The 19209-nt window shown below is 36.8% G+C and overlaps 1 protein-coding gene across 6 annotated transcripts in view; it reads right to left on the reverse strand.

The window, feature by feature from the left end:
• Positions 1 to 19209, reverse strand: part of RASGRF2 (Ras protein specific guanine nucleotide releasing factor 2) — a 112622-nt gene that overhangs the window by 42542 nt on the left and 50871 nt on the right. For 4 of the 6 annotated variants that reach the window (XM_015849797.3, XM_085529669.1, XM_085529666.1 and 1 more), the window contains 9 exons: positions 18748 to 18866; positions 14767 to 14927; positions 13780 to 13846; positions 12775 to 12911; positions 9577 to 9659; positions 8488 to 8736; positions 7828 to 8216; positions 4366 to 4494; positions 1361 to 1450 (listed from right to left, as the gene is read on the reverse strand). In XM_015849797.3, the coding sequence (XP_015705283.1) occupies positions 1361 to 1450; positions 4366 to 4494; positions 7828 to 8216; positions 8488 to 8736; positions 9577 to 9659; positions 12775 to 12911; positions 13780 to 13846; positions 14767 to 14927; positions 18748 to 18866 (1424 nt within the window). Of the gene's footprint in view, positions 1 to 746; positions 791 to 1360; positions 1451 to 4365; positions 4495 to 7827; positions 8217 to 8487; positions 8737 to 9576; positions 9660 to 12774; positions 12912 to 13779; positions 13847 to 14766; positions 14928 to 18747; positions 18867 to 19209 lie in introns of those variants that run through there. The other 2 variants (XM_085529668.1, XM_015849798.3) reach the window with 2 other exon arrangements.

The raw sequence follows: 19209 nt of genomic DNA on the forward strand, positions 1-19209 counted from the left end.
CCGCTAAATCATGCCCCTGAGCACCACATCCAAACTGCTCTTAATACATGGACAGTGGCTCAAACACCTCCCTGGGGAGCCTATTCCAGTGTTTAACTACCCTTTCTGTAAAGAAGTGTTTCTTAACGTCCAACCTAAACTTACCCTGCTGCAACTTGAGGCCATTTCCTCTCATCCTGTCACCTGTCACCAGTGAAAAGAGACCAGCCCTGCTCTCACTGTGTAAGCACCTTTCAGATACTGGAAGAGAGCGATAAAGTCTCCCCTCAGTCTCCTGTTCCCCAGACTACACAGCCCCAGTTCCTTCAATTCCTTTCTTCACAAAATAGCCTTTTATAGACAGCAAAATAGCCCTTTATGCAGAATTATCTTAAAAAGCAATACAAAAGTGTACTTATAAGAATATTAGAGATGTATCTTCTTTTTACAGTGCTTTGAAGTTCCCTCATGCAATGCAATAATGTATGTTATTTTCTCTAACACTTGTCTGATAAGTATTGGGAACTAGTGCTTTAAAAATATAAAAGCTGTGATTTAAAATTGTATTGGTCCTAGTGGATAAGCAACAGGGTTTTTTTTGTTGTTGTTGTTGGGCTTTTTTTTTTTATTTTATTCTGTAAACAATTTGTAAATATATAGGAATTAATTCAAAAGTAAAATATGTCACTGATTTTTTGGCAATGCCTGCTTTCAAAGGCAAACCATATTCTTCACTTCAAAAAAATTTACTAAATACCTGCTGTGTGATGTTCACAAGGACTCTAGGACTGAATATAACTTTTGTGATCATCTAAAAATCAATATATATATAAATATATATATATAAATCAATAAGTGTAAAATATCAATAAGTATAAAAAATCAATAAGAATACACAAGCCATATTGTCCAGAAGTTATTGCCATATGATGTCTACTCAGTCAAAGAAAACAACCACAACTGTAGACATAAAGGATGAAATGTAATAGATATAGTATTAAACAACATGGATATATTCTAATTTAAGTAAGTGAGAAAAGAGATCACTGGTTTATACAGTGATCATCCAAAATCTTGTTGAACAACTTTTTAATATTCTTAGAGTTCACAAAACAAAGGCACAAAGCATTTCCTGAAGGTATACGGTACAATACAAAGTCCTCATTTATTTAAGTTTTAAGAAAAACCTTTAAATTAAAGGTGTTAAATTACAAATATTTCATATTGGCCTCTGATGGAAGCCAACCTCCAGCCAATATAAGACACCTAGCAGATTACAGTAACAAATCAGAGGCTATTTAGGATGCAGGTAAATCCCTAAGAAATATTTATCTTCTGAGACTTAAGTATCTTAATGCTTGGTACAGCAAATTTTTCTCACCTGGTGGACTCCCATGCCCTGCTGCAGCTGTAGCAATAGCGAAAGCAGATGCAGGAGAAACAGCACAGTGACTGTTGTCAGCAGTTTGCACTGTGAAGAGAACAGACAGAGAAAGGTCATACCTTCAATTTTTTCAGTAAGTGACAGTAACATTTGAAATCTTTACTAATGTTCATACACTGTGAACATTTTCTATTTTCATGTTATGTATCTGATTTTATATTGATTTGATCATAAAGGCTTTTTCCAACCTGTGCAATTCTATGTTTCTATCATTCTATACTAAAGAAAATAAAAATATCACTGTAATTTCTGCAATTTGAATATTAGTTCTAGGCCTGTTCAGTTGATGTTGCTATGGGAAAAAGATCTTAAGACATTGCTAAGGATGAGGAATAAACTTGAACCAAACAGAATGACAAAAGTAATGGTACAGAGTTAACTGAAACAAACAAACAAAAAACCCAACAAACACATTAAAGGACAATGAACATTAACAAATCAGATGAGATTTACAGATCTTCCCAGCTCATCACTTGGGTACAGTTTTGCAATATTTGTCAGATTTTCTCTTTAGGGAGCTGTGTTGATGTTATGTCAGTACTCAAATAATGTACTACTGCTCCCCACGCCTTCCAACCCCAGAGTCTTGCCATCATACTGTTACTACAGTCAATAGCAAAAGATTACTACTGGTTTAGTATTAAAGTGTCTCAGTAATTTATTAACAGTTGAGAAGGCTCTGTTCTGTTTGCTTTCTTTCTTTCTTTCTTTCTTTCTTTCTTTCTTTCTTTCTTTCTTTCTTTCTTTCTTTCTTTCTTTCTTTCTTTCTTTCTTTCTTTCTTTCTTTCTCTCTCTCTCTCTCTCTCTCTTTCTTTCTTTCTTTCTTTCTTTCTTTCTTTCTTTCTTTCTTTCTTTCTTTCTTTCTTTCTTTCTTTCTTTCTTTCTTTCTTTCTTCCTTTTCTTCCTTTCTTCCTTTCTTCTTCCTTTCTTCCTTTCTTCCTCTCTTCCTCTCTTTCTCTCTTTCTCTCTTTCTCTCTTTCTCTCTTTCTCTCTTTCTCTCTCTCTTTCTTTCTCTCTTTTTTAAAATCCCATGTGTCAAACAACTGCCTTGAGATCTGTTTTGTGTGAGAAGAAAGCATTTTAAGTGGATGGAGCTTATGGATAGATCTCACAGCCCAGTTAATGTTCTTGAAGAGACTTGTGAGAGCTATTTGAGGAATTCCAGTTCTTCCTTTACCTCTTCAACAGAGCAGTGTATTCAAATTTTTGGAACAAATCACTTGCTGTCACCTGTAAATTTTCAGTTTCACACAAGGCAACTCACACAGTCACTTCCCAGTAACAATATTGGGTACTGTGTATTTCATGATTACGTATCGTGTCCAAAATATGTCTCCATAGTGGCTGAGAAAAAAATATGCAAATATCTAGAGAATTTTGTGAGAATAAGGCTGATTCAGTATTAGTTCTGTACTTGGGTATACCCTGCTCAAGCTGTTAAAGAAAATTTCATCACACACAAAGCTCCAGCATGCTTCTAGATCTCCTGTTATTAACACAAACTTCTCTCCAGAAATAATGCCTCCAATTTATTTCCACGTAAACAAACATAGATACAAAGAGCACAAGAGCCCTGTCTGATTTAGCTTATTTTCAGCTACAAAACACAAGTTTTCAACACGGTCAACACCATTAGCTATGCATTTTTGCCAGCAACGAACAAGAGCCTGCATTTCAGAATTGTAAAAAATCAGCAGCAGTGGAGACGACCCATTTCACAGGTGCTATGACAGCATCATTGCTAGGAAATGTTGCTTGTGCAGTTCATCTTTTATTGGCCCAAAAAGGTGAAGAACAGAAAGTGTCAAATCCAGACTGTTTAAGGTCAGTGTAGTAGGACCTTCCAGCCATGACAGGCAATGTGCTCCATGATCTTCTTACTAGTATGGAGCCTGGTATCATTGTGCTGTAAGAGAAAGGCTGTCTTCTTCTCTGACCTGGTACAGAAGGTTTGAGCCTTCTGCTTATCAGTGTCACAAAGTAGTTATCAGTAGTTGATGGCTTGTCCAGGTTCCAGGAAATCCAGACAGATCACCCCTTTCCTATTCCAAAAGACAGTGTGAGCCACTTATCTAGTCGGAACTACATCTTGAACATCTTCAGTGGGGAATTCATATGTCATCACTTCATGGGCTGCCATTTTGACTCCACCATGTGGTTGTGACACCACATGATGATGATGATGATCAGTAAAGATGTAATCCGGGAAACTGCCACCTTCAGCCTCATACAGGCACATGGTCCTGACAAACTTGTATACAGTGTTCTTTCTATTCCTGTCTGAGCATTTGTGGGATCCACCTGGTTCCAACTTTAAGACATTCCAATTTTTGCACCATTGTTTCCAATGTATTGCAACTGATAATCATCTCCAAAGTTTCCTGCTCATAATATGCCAACTCATGTGGATGAACTGCTCAAGACATTTCACTTTGCATTGTGACAGCTGTGCATGGCTATCCAGAATGTGGCTTGTCTTTCATACCACTGTTGCCACTGCTGATATGCAAAACCCATCTCTAGTGTGCTCATATCCACTTTCTGTCTCCAGAAACATTCAGCAATTATGGATGTATGTCAATGGATGCCATTTTTTCCACACAGAGGAAGGCTGTGCACCAGATACGGTTCCATGTCAAATACCATTCTGTGCACTACTCTGCTGCCATTCATCATGCAGGAACAAAGTACAGCACAGTAAAAATACTGGCAGGAAGGTTCAAACTCTACTGTTATACCACCAACAACACAACATCTGCCTCTGACATCATGGGCCACCGTAATAAAAAAGGAAGCATTACTTTTAGAGCAGCCCTCATTTATTCATTGAGATAGTAATTCACATCATTGAAAGACTATGAATTTCTAATATTTTGCAAAGATTATGGCTACACTGTTTAAACTCATGGAAGTTACAGAAAGCAGAAACTTCAGTTTCTTACCTCCTGATTGACGATAGCGGAGATGACGTGGTGTTGAAGGGGATCTACATGGGGAAAGCTCTGTGGTATCCACTGCTGAGGTGCTTTCAGGAATAGTTCTGTCCACTGACACTGACTCCAGAACTGCTGCTTTAAAAGAGAACAGATGTCAATAACAGGATGATAGCTCAAAATTTACAACATATTAAGAGGTTTTTGGGAGAAAAAGTATGGGGCTTTATGACACTCATTTTAAAGTACAGAGCACAGTCAGGTTAGTTTGTTTTAGATACGAACATGGTACAGTTCTGAAGCGAATAAAGAGTAGGTAAGCGACTCAGAATTCTCTGTGTATGAACACTGAAAGATAGAAAATCTGCAAAGTCAAAGCTGAGGAAACTGACTGCAATCATACAAAAGAATTTGTGTGTCAAAATAATCTTCATTGAAAAGCACTATTTTAAAAATGGCCATTAATTAAGAACATTTTACACTAATGTTTAAATACCAAAACTAGTACATAAACTTACTTAAGTTTAATCTACATTCTGCAGTCATTATATAATGCTACATTCAAATGGTAATGCTTTTGGAACTTGCCATGCATCTTCTGTGCTAAGAAGATTCAGCAATAATTATTGTCTGGAATGAAAGCTTTGTACCTATGACATAACCAGACAAAAGCACATAAATAGAGAACTTGGTGAAAAATGGAAAGTTGTCAGTTTTAAAAAATAGCTTGGTTATGACTGCAGTTTAAGTTTGAAGAGCATGCACTAAAGTGCGTTTGTAATAAGGGTACCTGAAATCACAAGTTTCATATGTGCTCACAAGAAGAAATCCTTGATAGATTACTATCTATAGTCAGAATACTACTTAAAATGGCCAACAACACTGGAGAGCTGATTATTCTGTGAAGAACTTCTTCCATTAGAAACATATTAAAAGAAATGGTCATAACTTCAGAATAGCAGAAAAAATACTTTCTCTGCAGGAAAGCCAACTACTTTAAAAAGCTGATACAATATTTTTTATGTTCGGTATTTACCACAACTGTGCCTTCAGCATACATACCATAAAAATATAAATAAAGTTTGATAGTGTGGGAAGGAGGCAAAGATTCTGGAATATAAATGAATCACATTCAAAAAGAACAACCATCACCATAATAATAGGTCATGGGAAACTGAATTTGTATAGTTATTTTGGATTTAGAATAAGATACCTTTGTTTTCCCAGAAATCCTCAAGTACCAGAGCAATAGCATTAACAATTATGAAGTGGTGGTGGCTCCTGATTAAGCAGAACTTGTCTCCTTACCCAGAAAACTTCAGAAATAAAGAACCATGTTCGAATGATGTGGAAAACACAGATCAGCATTATGCAGTTCCCCCACTACTCATTCCCATTCTCCGTGGGCAATCTCTTTTTAAATTACTCCTCCTCTTGGACATGCTCTAAGCAGCCTTGTGACAAAAGGACTTTCCCCTGGGGAACAAAGCTAGATAGTTGCAAATTCCTCTAAACTGTGTGCAAACTGTTCAGCAGATCTCCAAGGGGACTAGAGACAGCCATTTAGCATTTATATGAGATTCTTGCCATTTCCAAATGTTCCCTCATGCTGCCCAGGTGACATGGCTTTGACAGAGTAGAACACAGCATGTGAATACTTCTGCAATAATGCATGGTGATAATGCTAGTCAGAATAATCTCTTTTTTAGTAGGCGTATGTTTAGTGCATGACAAAATATGTTACATCTAAGACTACAGTTACCTATTTACAAATCACATTAACACTTGGTCTATATTTTGGAATGTGCTGTCATGAAGATATGAATACGACTACTCTGGTGTATGAGTGTATGCAAAGAATTTGCCCAACTCCATATAATGAGTACTGTATTTTAGACATATAAATGGACTGTTATGTAATTAATCTACAAATATCCAGTGAACAGAAACAATGTTTAAATGTAATAGCCAAGCAGTATTTTATAAACTAGTATTTTATAAAGTGTAAGCAGTCACATGCTCCCAGAATGTTAATATGGCTATACTGCCTGATGAAAAAATTCTAGGTTGAACAATACACTACACTCTGTAAAAATAACGCATCAGTAAGAAGGAGATATAATCATAGTATCATAGTATCATAGTATCATAGTATCGTAGTATCATAGTATCATAGTATCATAGTATCATAGTATCATAGTATCATAGTATCATAGTATCATAGTCTTGTGCGGGTTGGAAGGGACCTTAGAGATCATCAAGTCCAACCCCCCGGGATTCGAGCCTCTGTGCAGCAGAGCGGCTTGAATGCTTCAATGATATTCTTCTTAATTTACATTTGTCTGTCTTTTTCTTCTTTCCTCTTTGGTTTTACCAACTACCACTGTAGCAGTGTTTGTAAAGAGACTGAGCTATCTTCTGCTCATATTTATTCAGGTTATAACTCAGGCACTAGAAGATGTGAATTTTAGGAAGAAAACAGTAATTTTGCATTTCCTCATCTTTTGCTTAATGCAACAGGATACAAAATTATGGTATGTTTTTATTCCAATTCAGAAGACCATACCTCCATTCCCAAACAGTAGTAACTACTCACCCTGTGCATACCTTATGAAAATAGAGATACTTTCTTGCTTTGTCATCTATTTTCTGCCCAGGGAAGTTGTGAAGTCCCCACCACTGGGTGTATTTAAGAGATATATGGATGTGGCACTTAGAGACATGGTTTAGTGGTGGACTTGTAGTGTTAGGCAGATGGGTGGAACTGATTATCTAATGGGGTTTTTTTTCTAACCTAAATTATTCTGTGATTTTATGTGCAATGCTCTCATTCTAGATGCCCACAGTGAGGTTTATATCAACTAGCATTATTCCTCTGAAAGTAGTGCCTATTCTAAGGTGCCTTACAAAAGCCAACATGCATTCACACAAGAACAATTGATCTTTTTAGACATCTACCTTCTGGACCGATCACAACCAGGTGCTATGAATCTCACTAATGCACTCAGTGCTCACATGAATTATTTGGATTAGCAAATAAATCTTTCTGGATAACTCCCTCTAATTTTAAATATCTTTTTTTTTTTTTTTTTTTTTTTTTTTTTAGCGTTACGACACAGGACAACTCCAATAAAATGTAACTAGCATTAAGTATTTCTTTTTTACTTCATCTGAAACATACTGCTGGACTGAAAACAGACAGGTTTAGTCTGCCACACTAGTATTCCTACAAAAAAGGAACAGGAAACAGAGAAAACATATCACAAGCACAAGAAAAGAAACAGTGAGCAGTGTATTTTATTCCCTAGTACAGGTTACTGTGATCATGAAAAAGAATAATAATAAGAAGAAGAGAACGGAAAAGGAAAAAGAAACAACTGCTGTGCAGTAATCTGATAAAAATTAAGCTTTAATTTGAGACTGCTCCATTTACACAACAGTAACATTCACTGTTCTGCAGATATAGAATACCTCTTCGAATGCTTCTCCTCAGCTTGTTACAAAGGTCAATGCGAGGGTTCTCCAAGCTGTCCTCTATGGAGCCAGGGCTTTGCTCAGGAGAGGAGGGCCCTTTGCTAAGGTCCAGAGGTACTTTGCTACCTGTTGGTGGAGGAGAGGTGGCTGGACTATAGGTTGAGGTAGGACTGCTTGCCACAGATGAAGTAGAAAGATCGAGGGCACCAATTCTTGAATTCAGTGGTGAAGTCAATGACAATTTTCGAGTTCTGACAGGTGAGGATGTTCTGGAAAGTGACAGTGGAGGGGGAGAAGAAAATTTGCGACAGAGATGTGGTGACTTCGCATCAGCTAGGTACTCTCCTCTGTTGTTCTGACTGGTAGCAAAAAATAACTCCAAAGCCCTGAAAGTAAGAAACAAAAAAGCAACACCGTAGTAACAAATGCAAAACAGATTTAAGTGAAAACACTTGTGAAAGCAAAATCTATGAGATATTTAGTCCTCAAAGCACAGGCAGAAAATTGAGATAGTCTTACCTAAAAATCTACACCTTATTTACAGAGTACAAATTTTCCTCTCAGATTATTTACACAAAATAGTGGTTAAAAACAAACAAATAATCTCTTGGTAATTCTGTAAGAAATTTATCACAGAAGACAAGAGACAGTGCTCACCTAACTGGAATGGAAGTGAAAGGCCGTCTGTATATGTCTGAAAGTTTTTCCAGTACAACAGCTGCAGTAGTAAATATACGGTAAGTATGCAGGAACGTATTCAGGAAATCAATACTCAGAAATCGCAGGTCTGTTAGCCTCTCCAGAAGGCGCTCAACACTTGCGTAACGGATTTGAGGTACTTTGCAGGAATTTAGAGTTTTGCTGAAGCAGATATCTATGTCATCTCTATGAAGACGTGCATCAGACCTACACAAGTTAAAGAAGAACACTTCATCAGAGAGGAAGAGTGATTATGGTACACTAGAGGTATCACTTCAGCTTTTCACAGAACTAAAAAATACATACTGCATTCTCGTTTTTCATCAACACAAGAAGACGCTTCACTTACGGAGAAACCTGTTTCTGCTGGGATCTTGCCTTATAGGGGATCCCAGTGAAAGACAGTAAAATGAACCCCTTAAATAAACTTATGGCTTACTTCACAGATACTATCTGCACCCAGGCTCCAAGAATTACTTTTTAAAAAAAGAAAAAAAGTGAATGAATGTAAGCATGAAAGAAGCAGGTTTAGAATAAACGTGCTACCTTTATCCAATGTCAAAAATTTAGGATAATGTGTTTTTGTTTGTTTGTTTGTTTGTTTGTTTTTCCCCCTCAGAAATAGGAGAAACAAGGAAAAGAAAAACTTTGGCTTTGGAATGCTTTGGAAAGTCATACTTGTTTGCACTCATTGTAGGGTTACCAAACATTTAAAAATACATTAAATAAAATGATAAGCGGTAGGACAGAAAATAAATACCCAATACAGAATTAAACTGCTTAGCCAACCCGTAACTTATGCATCTTCAGAAATAAAAGAGAAAATTGAGCTGTGATCCTACATAGTGCAACACAGTAATTTCAGTGTTGGCTATTTTCAGTTATTCATACTATTTCAGGAAACAGATTGAAAAAAATACATGTTGGGATGAAGATTTAATTACAGTCAACAAAAAGGTGGGTGAGGAGGGAGGGAGGGGCAAATACTTTATTTCTCAATAACACACTTCCAAGTTTTGTTCACTGGGAATAAAATGCCTCACTTACTTTATCATATGTGGTACAGTGACTTTAGAATTTTCTTCAAACACTATGGTCATTAAACCATTGCACCTTATGTTATCAATGCACTGTGAAAATAAATATTGAAAAAACATTAATATCAAAACACATGGTCAGGGATTAACTTCCATGCTGTTAGTGTCACCATTAGCATCACTACAGCATAGCTTTCATAGAGTATGAGCAGACTAGTACAAGGTATTTTCATAAAAGAACAGCAGTGATGAAGGAATCATAAAAGATACGACTCTCTAGTCTTCTACCTTTGATTTGCAAAGACTCAATTCCATGCATCTATACCAGCATGCTCAGAGAATCTGGCACAGAATCTATTTTACATGGCTACAAATTTTTAGTTGTAAATGAGATGACCTTGAAGTTCATTTGAAACTGAATGTTGTTAAATACCTATATCTTGAAAAATCAGCACTGGGAAACAGTTAGAATATTATATACATTATATATAAACAGACTGTTTCTAAAAGCACACATTTCCTTTAAAAACAAATTCAAACAGTGCTATTATTTTGAAATACAGCTATGAAGCTGCTGTCTGAGCAGTCTCTGGCAAACATATAAATGCTCTGGGCTAGGTATCAGAAGGTGTAAAGACACTTCTGGGACACGTTCATAGCACACATTAGTTTAAAATTACAGGCTGTCCCATGGCCAATAGAAGTTTACAAGTTATAGGTGGGTAAGCTGTTATTCAAGCCTCAAAGCAGCTCAGCACTAGTGGTGTATATGTACAGCTCAAAGCCATCTGAACAGCATTTTCTGCTGATTTGTATTCTGACATAGCTGAGGTAACGCATCACCCAAAACCCTGCTCTTGGAAGTCTGCAGTCTGCCAGTAGTTAAGGCTTTTATGGTCTGCAACAAGTCTCACACATACTACTACAGGACTCTTGCTTTTGTAATACTTTCAAATTGCATTTTAAACAATTATATATTATACAGACCATGCTATTTCTTCACGTAAAGAAACTGGAATTTCCAGAGTTCTCATATGCACTTACATTGAGTTTAAGAATAATCTGTTGAACTTGAAATATCACCTAGCAAAATAATGTTAGATCAGTCAAAGAAGATTACCAGAGGCTTTTTCTGGTCTTCTATGATTTATTTAACTATATGTGTTTTTAATATCAGGTATTTAACAATGGTTTCAAAGCTAAATAATTAACATTACGACTTTACCAAATTGGTTCTTTAAAGCACTGAGAAAAAAACAACAACATACATATCTAACAATAATACATAGTTTACCTCAGGTGACTATTGCATGTTGCAAAGAAGCTCTAAGCATGAAAATGTCCATGGTGGTTCAGCACTGTTTCCACTAAGACTGCACAGTCCTAGCATTTATCAGTTATTCAACAGATAAAATCTTTCTAGTGAAGGAATCGAAGTAATAGGGAGCGAGGGTCAAAGGACAAACTTAAACTAGAAGAGAGGAGATTTCTTCAGCAGCAGCAAAGAGAGTGGCATTTTTCATAGGAAGCGTATGTTTTAGATGAAAGGAATGTAATTTCAAGAACACATTTTTAGTTGCAAACATTGTTAGGAGAATACCTCTTATTAAAAAAGAAAAAAAAGACTTTCTACATTCTTTTTTTGTTAGTGTGGTTCCTGTGTTCTCCTTGAGGGCTGCAGCCAGAGACAAGAAGAAATTAAATGCTTCTGGGCAGGCACTTCATTATGCTTTTATGACAAGGTTTCTAGTAATGGGTTCAATCAGGAAAATGATTTTGTTTTCAAAATTAGTGGTTTCAGTTCTTCAGAGGTTCGGTAGTACCACTTCGGCCTCTACAATGCCCATGATGTTTGCACAGGGTCTTGAGTCCTTACTCTTTTAAGGTGGTGTCTGCCCTTGAAAATGACACCAATAGGAGGAAGTGTTGATATGCCTGAGGGTAAGAAGGTCCCTCAGAGGGATGTGGAAAGGCTGGATCAATGGGCTGAGGCCAGTGGGATGAAATTCAACAAGGCCAAGTGCCAGGTCTTGCACTTTGGCCACAACAAGCCCAGGCTTGGGGCAGAGTGGCTGGAAGGCCGTGTGAAAGAAACAGATCTGGTAGTGTTGGCTGATGCTCAGCAGTGTGCACAGGTGGCCAAGAAGGCCAGTGGCAACCTGGCTTGTATATGAAGTAGTGCAGCCAGCCAGCAGGACTGGGGAGGTGATTGTTCCCCTGTACTCAGCACAAGTGAGGCTGCACTTCAAGTACTCTGTTCAGCTCTGAGCCCTTCAGTACTAGTAAAACACTGAGGCCCAGGAGAGTGTCCAGAGATCAATAAAGCTGTGATGGGACTGGAGCACAAGTCTTACGGGGAGAGGCTGAGGGAACTGGAATTGTTTCATCTGAAGAAGGCTCAGGGCAGACCTTACAGTTCAACTACAACTACCTTAAGGAAGGTTGTGGTGAGGTGCAGGTCAGTCTTTTCTCTGGTGTAACTAGCAGTAGGACTAAAAGAAATGACCTCAAGTTTCTCCAAGGGAGATTCAGGTTGGACATCTGGAAAAGCTTCTTTTCCAGAAGAGTGGTTGGATGCTGGAACAGGCTAAGGCTACGCAGGGCAGAGGTTGATTCATCATCCCTGGAGGTGTTCAAGAAACATTCAGATGCTGTAATAGGGAACAAGGTTTAGTGGGGAAATGGTGGTAGGTGGATGTTGGGCTAGCTGATCTTGGTCTTTTCCAGCTTTGGTGCTTCCATCATTCAGCTTCTCTGCTTTCTTAAGAAGCTTAATCTTCTTCAGTCTCACACTGTTAAAATATCTCTGTGATTGACCTCAAATCTCTTCAGATTTTCCTATCCTCAAAATGAATAAACGAGAAAAGTTTCCTACTGTTTTCCACTGGCAGTCTGACTAACTACTTCACTCGATGCTCTCTCAGCTGCTGTGTTTACCTACACCTTATTATGCCATTTCCAAGCTTTGCAGACATGCAGCACACAACTCAGTTATGTTATGCAGCTTTTCAGCCCTCAGAGGGACACACATTCCACTGACAAGTCTAATGCAAAAGCAAAATTTCAGGGAGAAAAGGTAACACTAGGGGATTTTCAAATACATTGCAATTAGTCAGCTCTCAAGAAAGCAGTTTTCTCCTGGATTAGTTTTCAGAAACATGGAATAAATAATCTCATTACAAGCAAGAGAAAGATTGCAGAAAGCTACCTGACTTATATCACTTGTCCATGCAGCTTTCTCTTGACGTGAAGGGGCTAAGAGGACAATAGTAAAAGGAGGAGCATCTGTAGGTTCAACTACAAGCTTGAAATCAAGATGTCCAAACACTTGTCCAGAGCTTTTTGCTTCAGAGTGAAAGGAGTAAAAAAAGACAAAATGTGAGAGTTCAAAGCACAGTATAAAGCAAATGTTGTTTCCACTTACTGGAAAAGTTATATTAAAATATTTCTTAAAAAAGGAATAAATGCAAACGGGAATCCAAAACGCTGATTTAGGTTTTCCACATATATCAAATACAATAAACATTACAAATAGACAATAGTGGGAATTGAAGTAAGTTAAATGTTAAAATGCCAAATAAGGCTGAAGCCCTTCTAACACTTGTATATTTTGTATGCTCTCAGCATATTGAAGGATAACTGAAATTAATGAAACTACTTTCACAATTCATGGGTAATACTTGTCTAAAACTACAGGGTGGAAGCCAAAATGAGTAACAAAACACCCAGCCTGGGAATGTGCTCAGTTACTTCACTTGAACAAGGCTGTAGTCAAAATCTGTAAGGAGTCCACGACAAAAACTTTCCACTAATTCTGCCAACTCTCTCAACTTCCATGAAAGAAGAAACCCAATTATCTGTTTTGTCTTTCAAGGTGGCTTTTTTTTTTTTTTTTTCTTTCTAAGATCCTCAGGGTGAAGCTGTACAGAAAAGTCAGCAAATAATTTGTCACATTCCGTCAGCCATTGCACTCTGAAATCTTATGTGGATGTCAACAGCAAACACAGCAAAACAAATCCTTATGAAAGCCAGTATGTGCATTATTAAACCATTTATTCTACTCAATCAGTTAACAGTAGGTTTCCTGATTTCATGAATGAGGAGAACATATTAATTTGTTCTGAAAAATAAACTAAGGGTAAATGTAAAAAAAAACCCACAAACATAAAATACTTAGAACTGTAATTGCTACAAGCAGTTAAACGTAACTTACAGTCATCATCTGTTGCCTCTGTCTCCTCAATCAATGTGCACTCTATTAACGACAGAACACCTCCTGTCTATGAAAACAAAGTGCATTTTTGATAAATTTAGACATTTGCTCCCATTTGCCATTTTATTATTTTAAAGTATTGGTACACCTTACAGTAAGATTCTACAGAATCCAGAGCTTGTCGGAAGATACATCAATTTCATGATGTGCATTTTTCAAGAACAAAAACCAGCTGGATTAGATATTGCATTGTCCTTAAGCAAGCAAATCAATCAAACGTTTAAATGTGCTGAATATATTTCATTTTTTTACCATACTATAGTTTGTCTCACAAGTCTCAGAAAAGGTAACTAGAATTCCATTCTTATTGTTCTGAATTTAAATAAAACTAAAACATGACTTTTTGAAAGATTCATTTACATTTAATTTACTTTGCAAAATACATTAATTATTTAAAGTGTACAAAGTACAAATGAATACAGAAAGTAACAAAAGAGACCTTCTAAGCATTATTAGTAATATCTCACATGTGTTTGTCACATAAAAATTTTGTTCAACATACATTAATCCATAAACTGCCACTCTACCTTCATTCAAAAGCCAGCCCAAGAAAGATCGATTCTCAATATGTGTAACCAAAGCATTCTCAGAGGAACATTCAGTTTAAGACAATATGCTGCTCAGGAAAACAAAACCAACCTTAAATATTAATTTTATTACAGCTCTGGAAGTTGTTCTTTCATAGTTCTGTGGGGGTGTACTGGCTGATTACTGCACTGTAAGTGGACTGGCTTATAAACAGACACTGATGTACTGTTTCTAGCCCTAGGTTTATTAAATCACACGCTTCTGGAAAAAAAAATGTTTTTCACTGCAATGAGAAATACATCGCCTCACTTCTGTTTGTAACAACACAGAATCTCAGTTTAGAACTATAACAACAAAAAGAAACAGTATTAAAATTTCACTGAAGCATAACACCTGTACCTTAAGTAGATGCAGTTTTCCTCCTGAACTTCTTGTACAAATTAAAAAATGTTTTGTAAATAAGAAGCACTGCCTTTCTCCTTCTTTTTTCAAAGATAATGATCCCAGACGAACTTTGCTAAGTTTTCCCCTTTCAACTGAAGGGACCTGAATAAGGGAACCTGGTAATAACAAAAATAAAAAATACACTGAAACTACAATATTTAGTAGGCAGTGTTTGAAGTGTTAATCCACCAAACATTTTGGTATTAAACCATGCAACTTTTCATTCTAATAAGCATTAGCAAACATCAGATTCCATCTTTAAAAAAAAAACAAAACAACAAAACAAAACAAAAAAAACCCGGCATTTACCTTTTTTGTACGAGTTCATTTTGAGTTTTAGGACAAGTTCACAGATTTGTACTGTTTTTTTAATGGAAGTTGTAAATCTGTCTCTGTATCTACAGTCTTAGAATCAAGCAAGTGCAATCTAAACCAATAGATACTCATCACATTCTCATGCAGCTCTGAGCTAATACCATGTTAATCAGAACAAAGCTGAACAGCAATCTCCATTTGCTCAAATTTTGGTAGTTGCTAGATTTGCAAAGGTACACTAGTTCCAAGCCAAAGAGAGAGAGGAAGAAAAACTAAATGTTAGGAAGGAGATGATTCCCTGGAGTTGGAGCTGTGATTTTTCTGTATGTTGCCAGCTGCCCTCCAGCTCCCGGTGTGAGTCTAAATAGTACATACAAAGCAGTTTAAAACAGCTTCCCATTCCAAAGTCCTTCAGTCACTTTTCTCCTGAAAGTCTCCTACACATTTTGGTAACAACCAATTCTAATTGTTATTTTTGTTCCTTAAAAAAAAAGTTATCTATAAACACAGCACATGCACATATGGCTTTGCAACTCAACTTCTTTTTTGTTTGGTTCTGTTTTAGTTTTATGATTGTTTCAGAAATACCATATTATGTTCTGCTAAAACAGCAGAAGGTTAAACACTGTTCTTGTATGGACCTGAAATATTACTATTTAATAGCATGAAGAGAGACTGCATTATCTCCTTTCAATGATAAACTTAATACTTACAGAAAAAAAGCAAATTTCTATACAGTTGAAATCTAGCAAGGATGTACTGACACAGAACCACTGATCACAATGCTGTGGCTGCAACCAGCCAACCAATTCTTAATCCACTGGACAGTCCATCCTTCAAATTCAGACCTCTCCAATTTAGAGGGAAGGATGTGATGAGGGACCATGTCAAAGAGAAGAATGTAAGATAAAGAAGATACTGTTTGGCTTGACAGAGGCCCTAACAATAAAGTGTATCAAAGTAAGAGATAGATAAAAGGAGACCCCAAGAAATCTGAAGGCAAATTAAAAATTTACTGTGCAAAGCACTGTCAGAAATGGTTCCATGGTCTCAACGGCTATAGCTTAAGAGAATCAATCTTTTCTTAGAAAAATAAATTATATAACACAGATAACATATGTCAAAGTTGAAGTGGACCTTCAAAAAAGAAAAACCATGCCTGATAGAAATAAGCCTGAGTAAAGGACAGAATACCCTTGGTCAGAAAGAGGATTCTACCTCTCCCCCTAATCAACACAAAGAATAGGAAGTTAACTGAAATTAAAAGAGGTGGACATCACTCTTAAAGGGACCCTACAATCAGATGTGAAAGAAAAATGGGCTTGGCATTGTTTCATTAGCTCAAAGTCAGATTTCTGCACTCATACAATGTAAAATGCTTTAGGTGTTCTAAAAGGTAAATTGTGATGCAGCCTTTCCTAACATGCAGGCTTATCCACTGTCCTTAACAGTATTCCCAGAATTAAACCTGAAATTCATTTACTTAAATCATGGGGTTGACTTGGGTCTTACATTCTAACATTCCATCCTTCACAGATTGATTCCCACAGAAAAATTAGTAGGTTTCTACTGATGAAACACTGGGTACACAGACAAAATGATATTAGCCAGTTTTAAGGGGAAAAGCATCATATGCGTTTAAATATAAAATACTGTAATCAGAGTGAAAAAAAATACTCAGTTTAAGAAAATTTCACGGTATAAGTCAGTCATGGACAATCAGCCCTGTAATTCTCTGGAGGTGGCTGCAATGTAACAATTTTACATTTTCTTGAAACCACATTCATAACTCCTTAAACACCTCAATTATAACAAACACATACATTTAAAGAACAACAGAGTAACTTAAGTTTGGCCACTGTACAAACAATCTTAGAAGTTATTATGGGAAGTTTCATAGTTTGGTTAAGTAACTACAGAAACACTACAGAATGGATTTCAAAATCTATTATATTATATTAAACAACCAACTTTGCATATGCTTCTACTTAAATACCAAATGTTCTGATGACACTATCTAAAGAAGAGCCTGTGAAGGGATATATCTAATTAAATTCTCAAATATTCCTAAATATATGCAATGCTTTATGGACACAAAGTAGCTTGCAGCTTGTTAAAATCCTCCACTACAGACCTGTAGCTACTCCGTACAAAACTACTACCTTGTTATAAAAGAACCAGAATTCTTATGTAAATGGAAAATAGACTTCAGTTTTGAAATTTTTCCATTTGTTTACCATTAGAGTGAGCCCCCCAAGGTAAGAACTGCAATCTGTTTATAGTATCTGGTTAAAGTTACCACTTTAAATTACAGTTCTGTGGTACACAATAATAAATTTATCTCCTGATATCAAAGGAAAACAGCCCTCTGGTTTCATCTGGTCCAACTCTTCTTGCTCAAGCAGAGACCACACCAGAACAGGGCACCCAGGTTCACACCCAGGTGGCTTTTGAAGACCTCCAAGGAGGAGACCCCGCAGCCTCTGGGTCCCTATGCCCCACACCCTCACAGATTGGAAATGCCACCTGATGGTCAAAGGGAACCATCTGTGTTCAAGGCTGCGCTCAGTGCCTCTTCTCCTGGCAGTGGGCACCACTGAAAAGAGTCAGGCTCTGTCTTCTTTGCACCCCATTCAGGTCCTTATACATGTTGATAAGGTCCTCCCTGAACCTTCTCCAGGCTGAACAGTCTCAGCTCTCTCAGACTTTCCTCATAGAAGAGGTGTTCCAGGCCTTTCAGCATCTTGGTAGCTTTGCACTAAACTTTCTCCAGTTTGTCCATGTTACTCTTGAACTGGGTGGCCTAAAACTGGACACAGTATTCAGCTAGTCTCACAAATGCTGAGCAGAGATGGAATGACCACTTCTCTATACATGATGGACGTAAGCTTTAGTGGGAAGAATTTCCAAAACCACCAAGAATAAAGAATATGGTGTGCCTCTCCCTTTTCTCCTTTTGTTAACCACATTTTATTAGACATAATTCTACATTTCTGGAAGAACAAGAAGCCTTTATTCTCTTCATGACTTTCTTCTTGAGGTGATATTTGTACCTTTACCAGACTTCTACTGAAGCCCCAAAATGTAACTCTCAAGAGAGGGAGCAAGTATATCTGCTATTGGATCTATTCTGGCACTATGAATTTGAGATGTTCCTGAAGCACTGATTAAAATGGTAATGACAGCTCTTTTCTTTCTTAGCTACCACTTTATCATTTGACCAAATCTCAAGCTTTTCATGCACTTTTGTCTAGATGATGCATCAGCTGCTATTACTATTTTGACTGACCAGACAGCTCCAGTCTCTATGGAGCTGTAGGTGATTACAATTGAAGATCACAGCCCAGTCAGTGTATAATACTGTTCCATGAATGATTTACCATTACTATGCTGCTGTTTTTCATAGTTCCTCAATAAAACAGTACAGAAATGGAGCTCAACTACAATCTCAAATTTCTTATTTGAGTATTTTTAACTCCATTTAACAACATTCCATTAGACTTTAAGGATGTTACCTGTGCCCAGTGCACTGACCTGCCCAATGATGGCAATGTGAACCCTGCTGTTTTTAATGCAATTATTTTCATGGTTACATAGGTAGCTTTAAAAGAGAAGTCTTACCTTGGCGTATAAAAGTTTGACTGGTATCTAGCAATATATCACAGCCTTCTACTATTGTTCTTTCTATGGCCAGATTCTTCCGGATGTTTTCTGTGTCACTCACTTCATCATGCATCACCCTTTCAGACAGAACACAAAATGTACTTAAAATTCTCTGAAATATATCTTGCAATGTTTTATCTAATTTCATTTGCACCTTTGACAGTGTACACACAAAGAGTTGATAATGCCTTTTACAGCACAGCAGATATATACATGCAGTCCATGACTAGTCCAGAGCAAGTTTCTTCTTTCAAGCCATTGTTGTAATCATTATTTTATTTTATTTTATTTTATTTTATTTTATTTTATTTTATTTTATTTTATTTTATTTTATTTTATTTTATTTTATTTTATTTTATTTTATTTTATTTTATTTTATTTTATTTTATATTTTTTCAGCAGCGGAACCTATTTTGCCAG

This window comes from Coturnix japonica, chromosome Z (genome assembly GCF_054131305.1).
Source record: "Coturnix japonica strain WE chromosome Z, WE-NBRP24, whole genome shotgun sequence".
Lineage (NCBI taxonomy): Eukaryota > Metazoa > Chordata > Aves > Galliformes > Phasianidae > Coturnix > Coturnix japonica.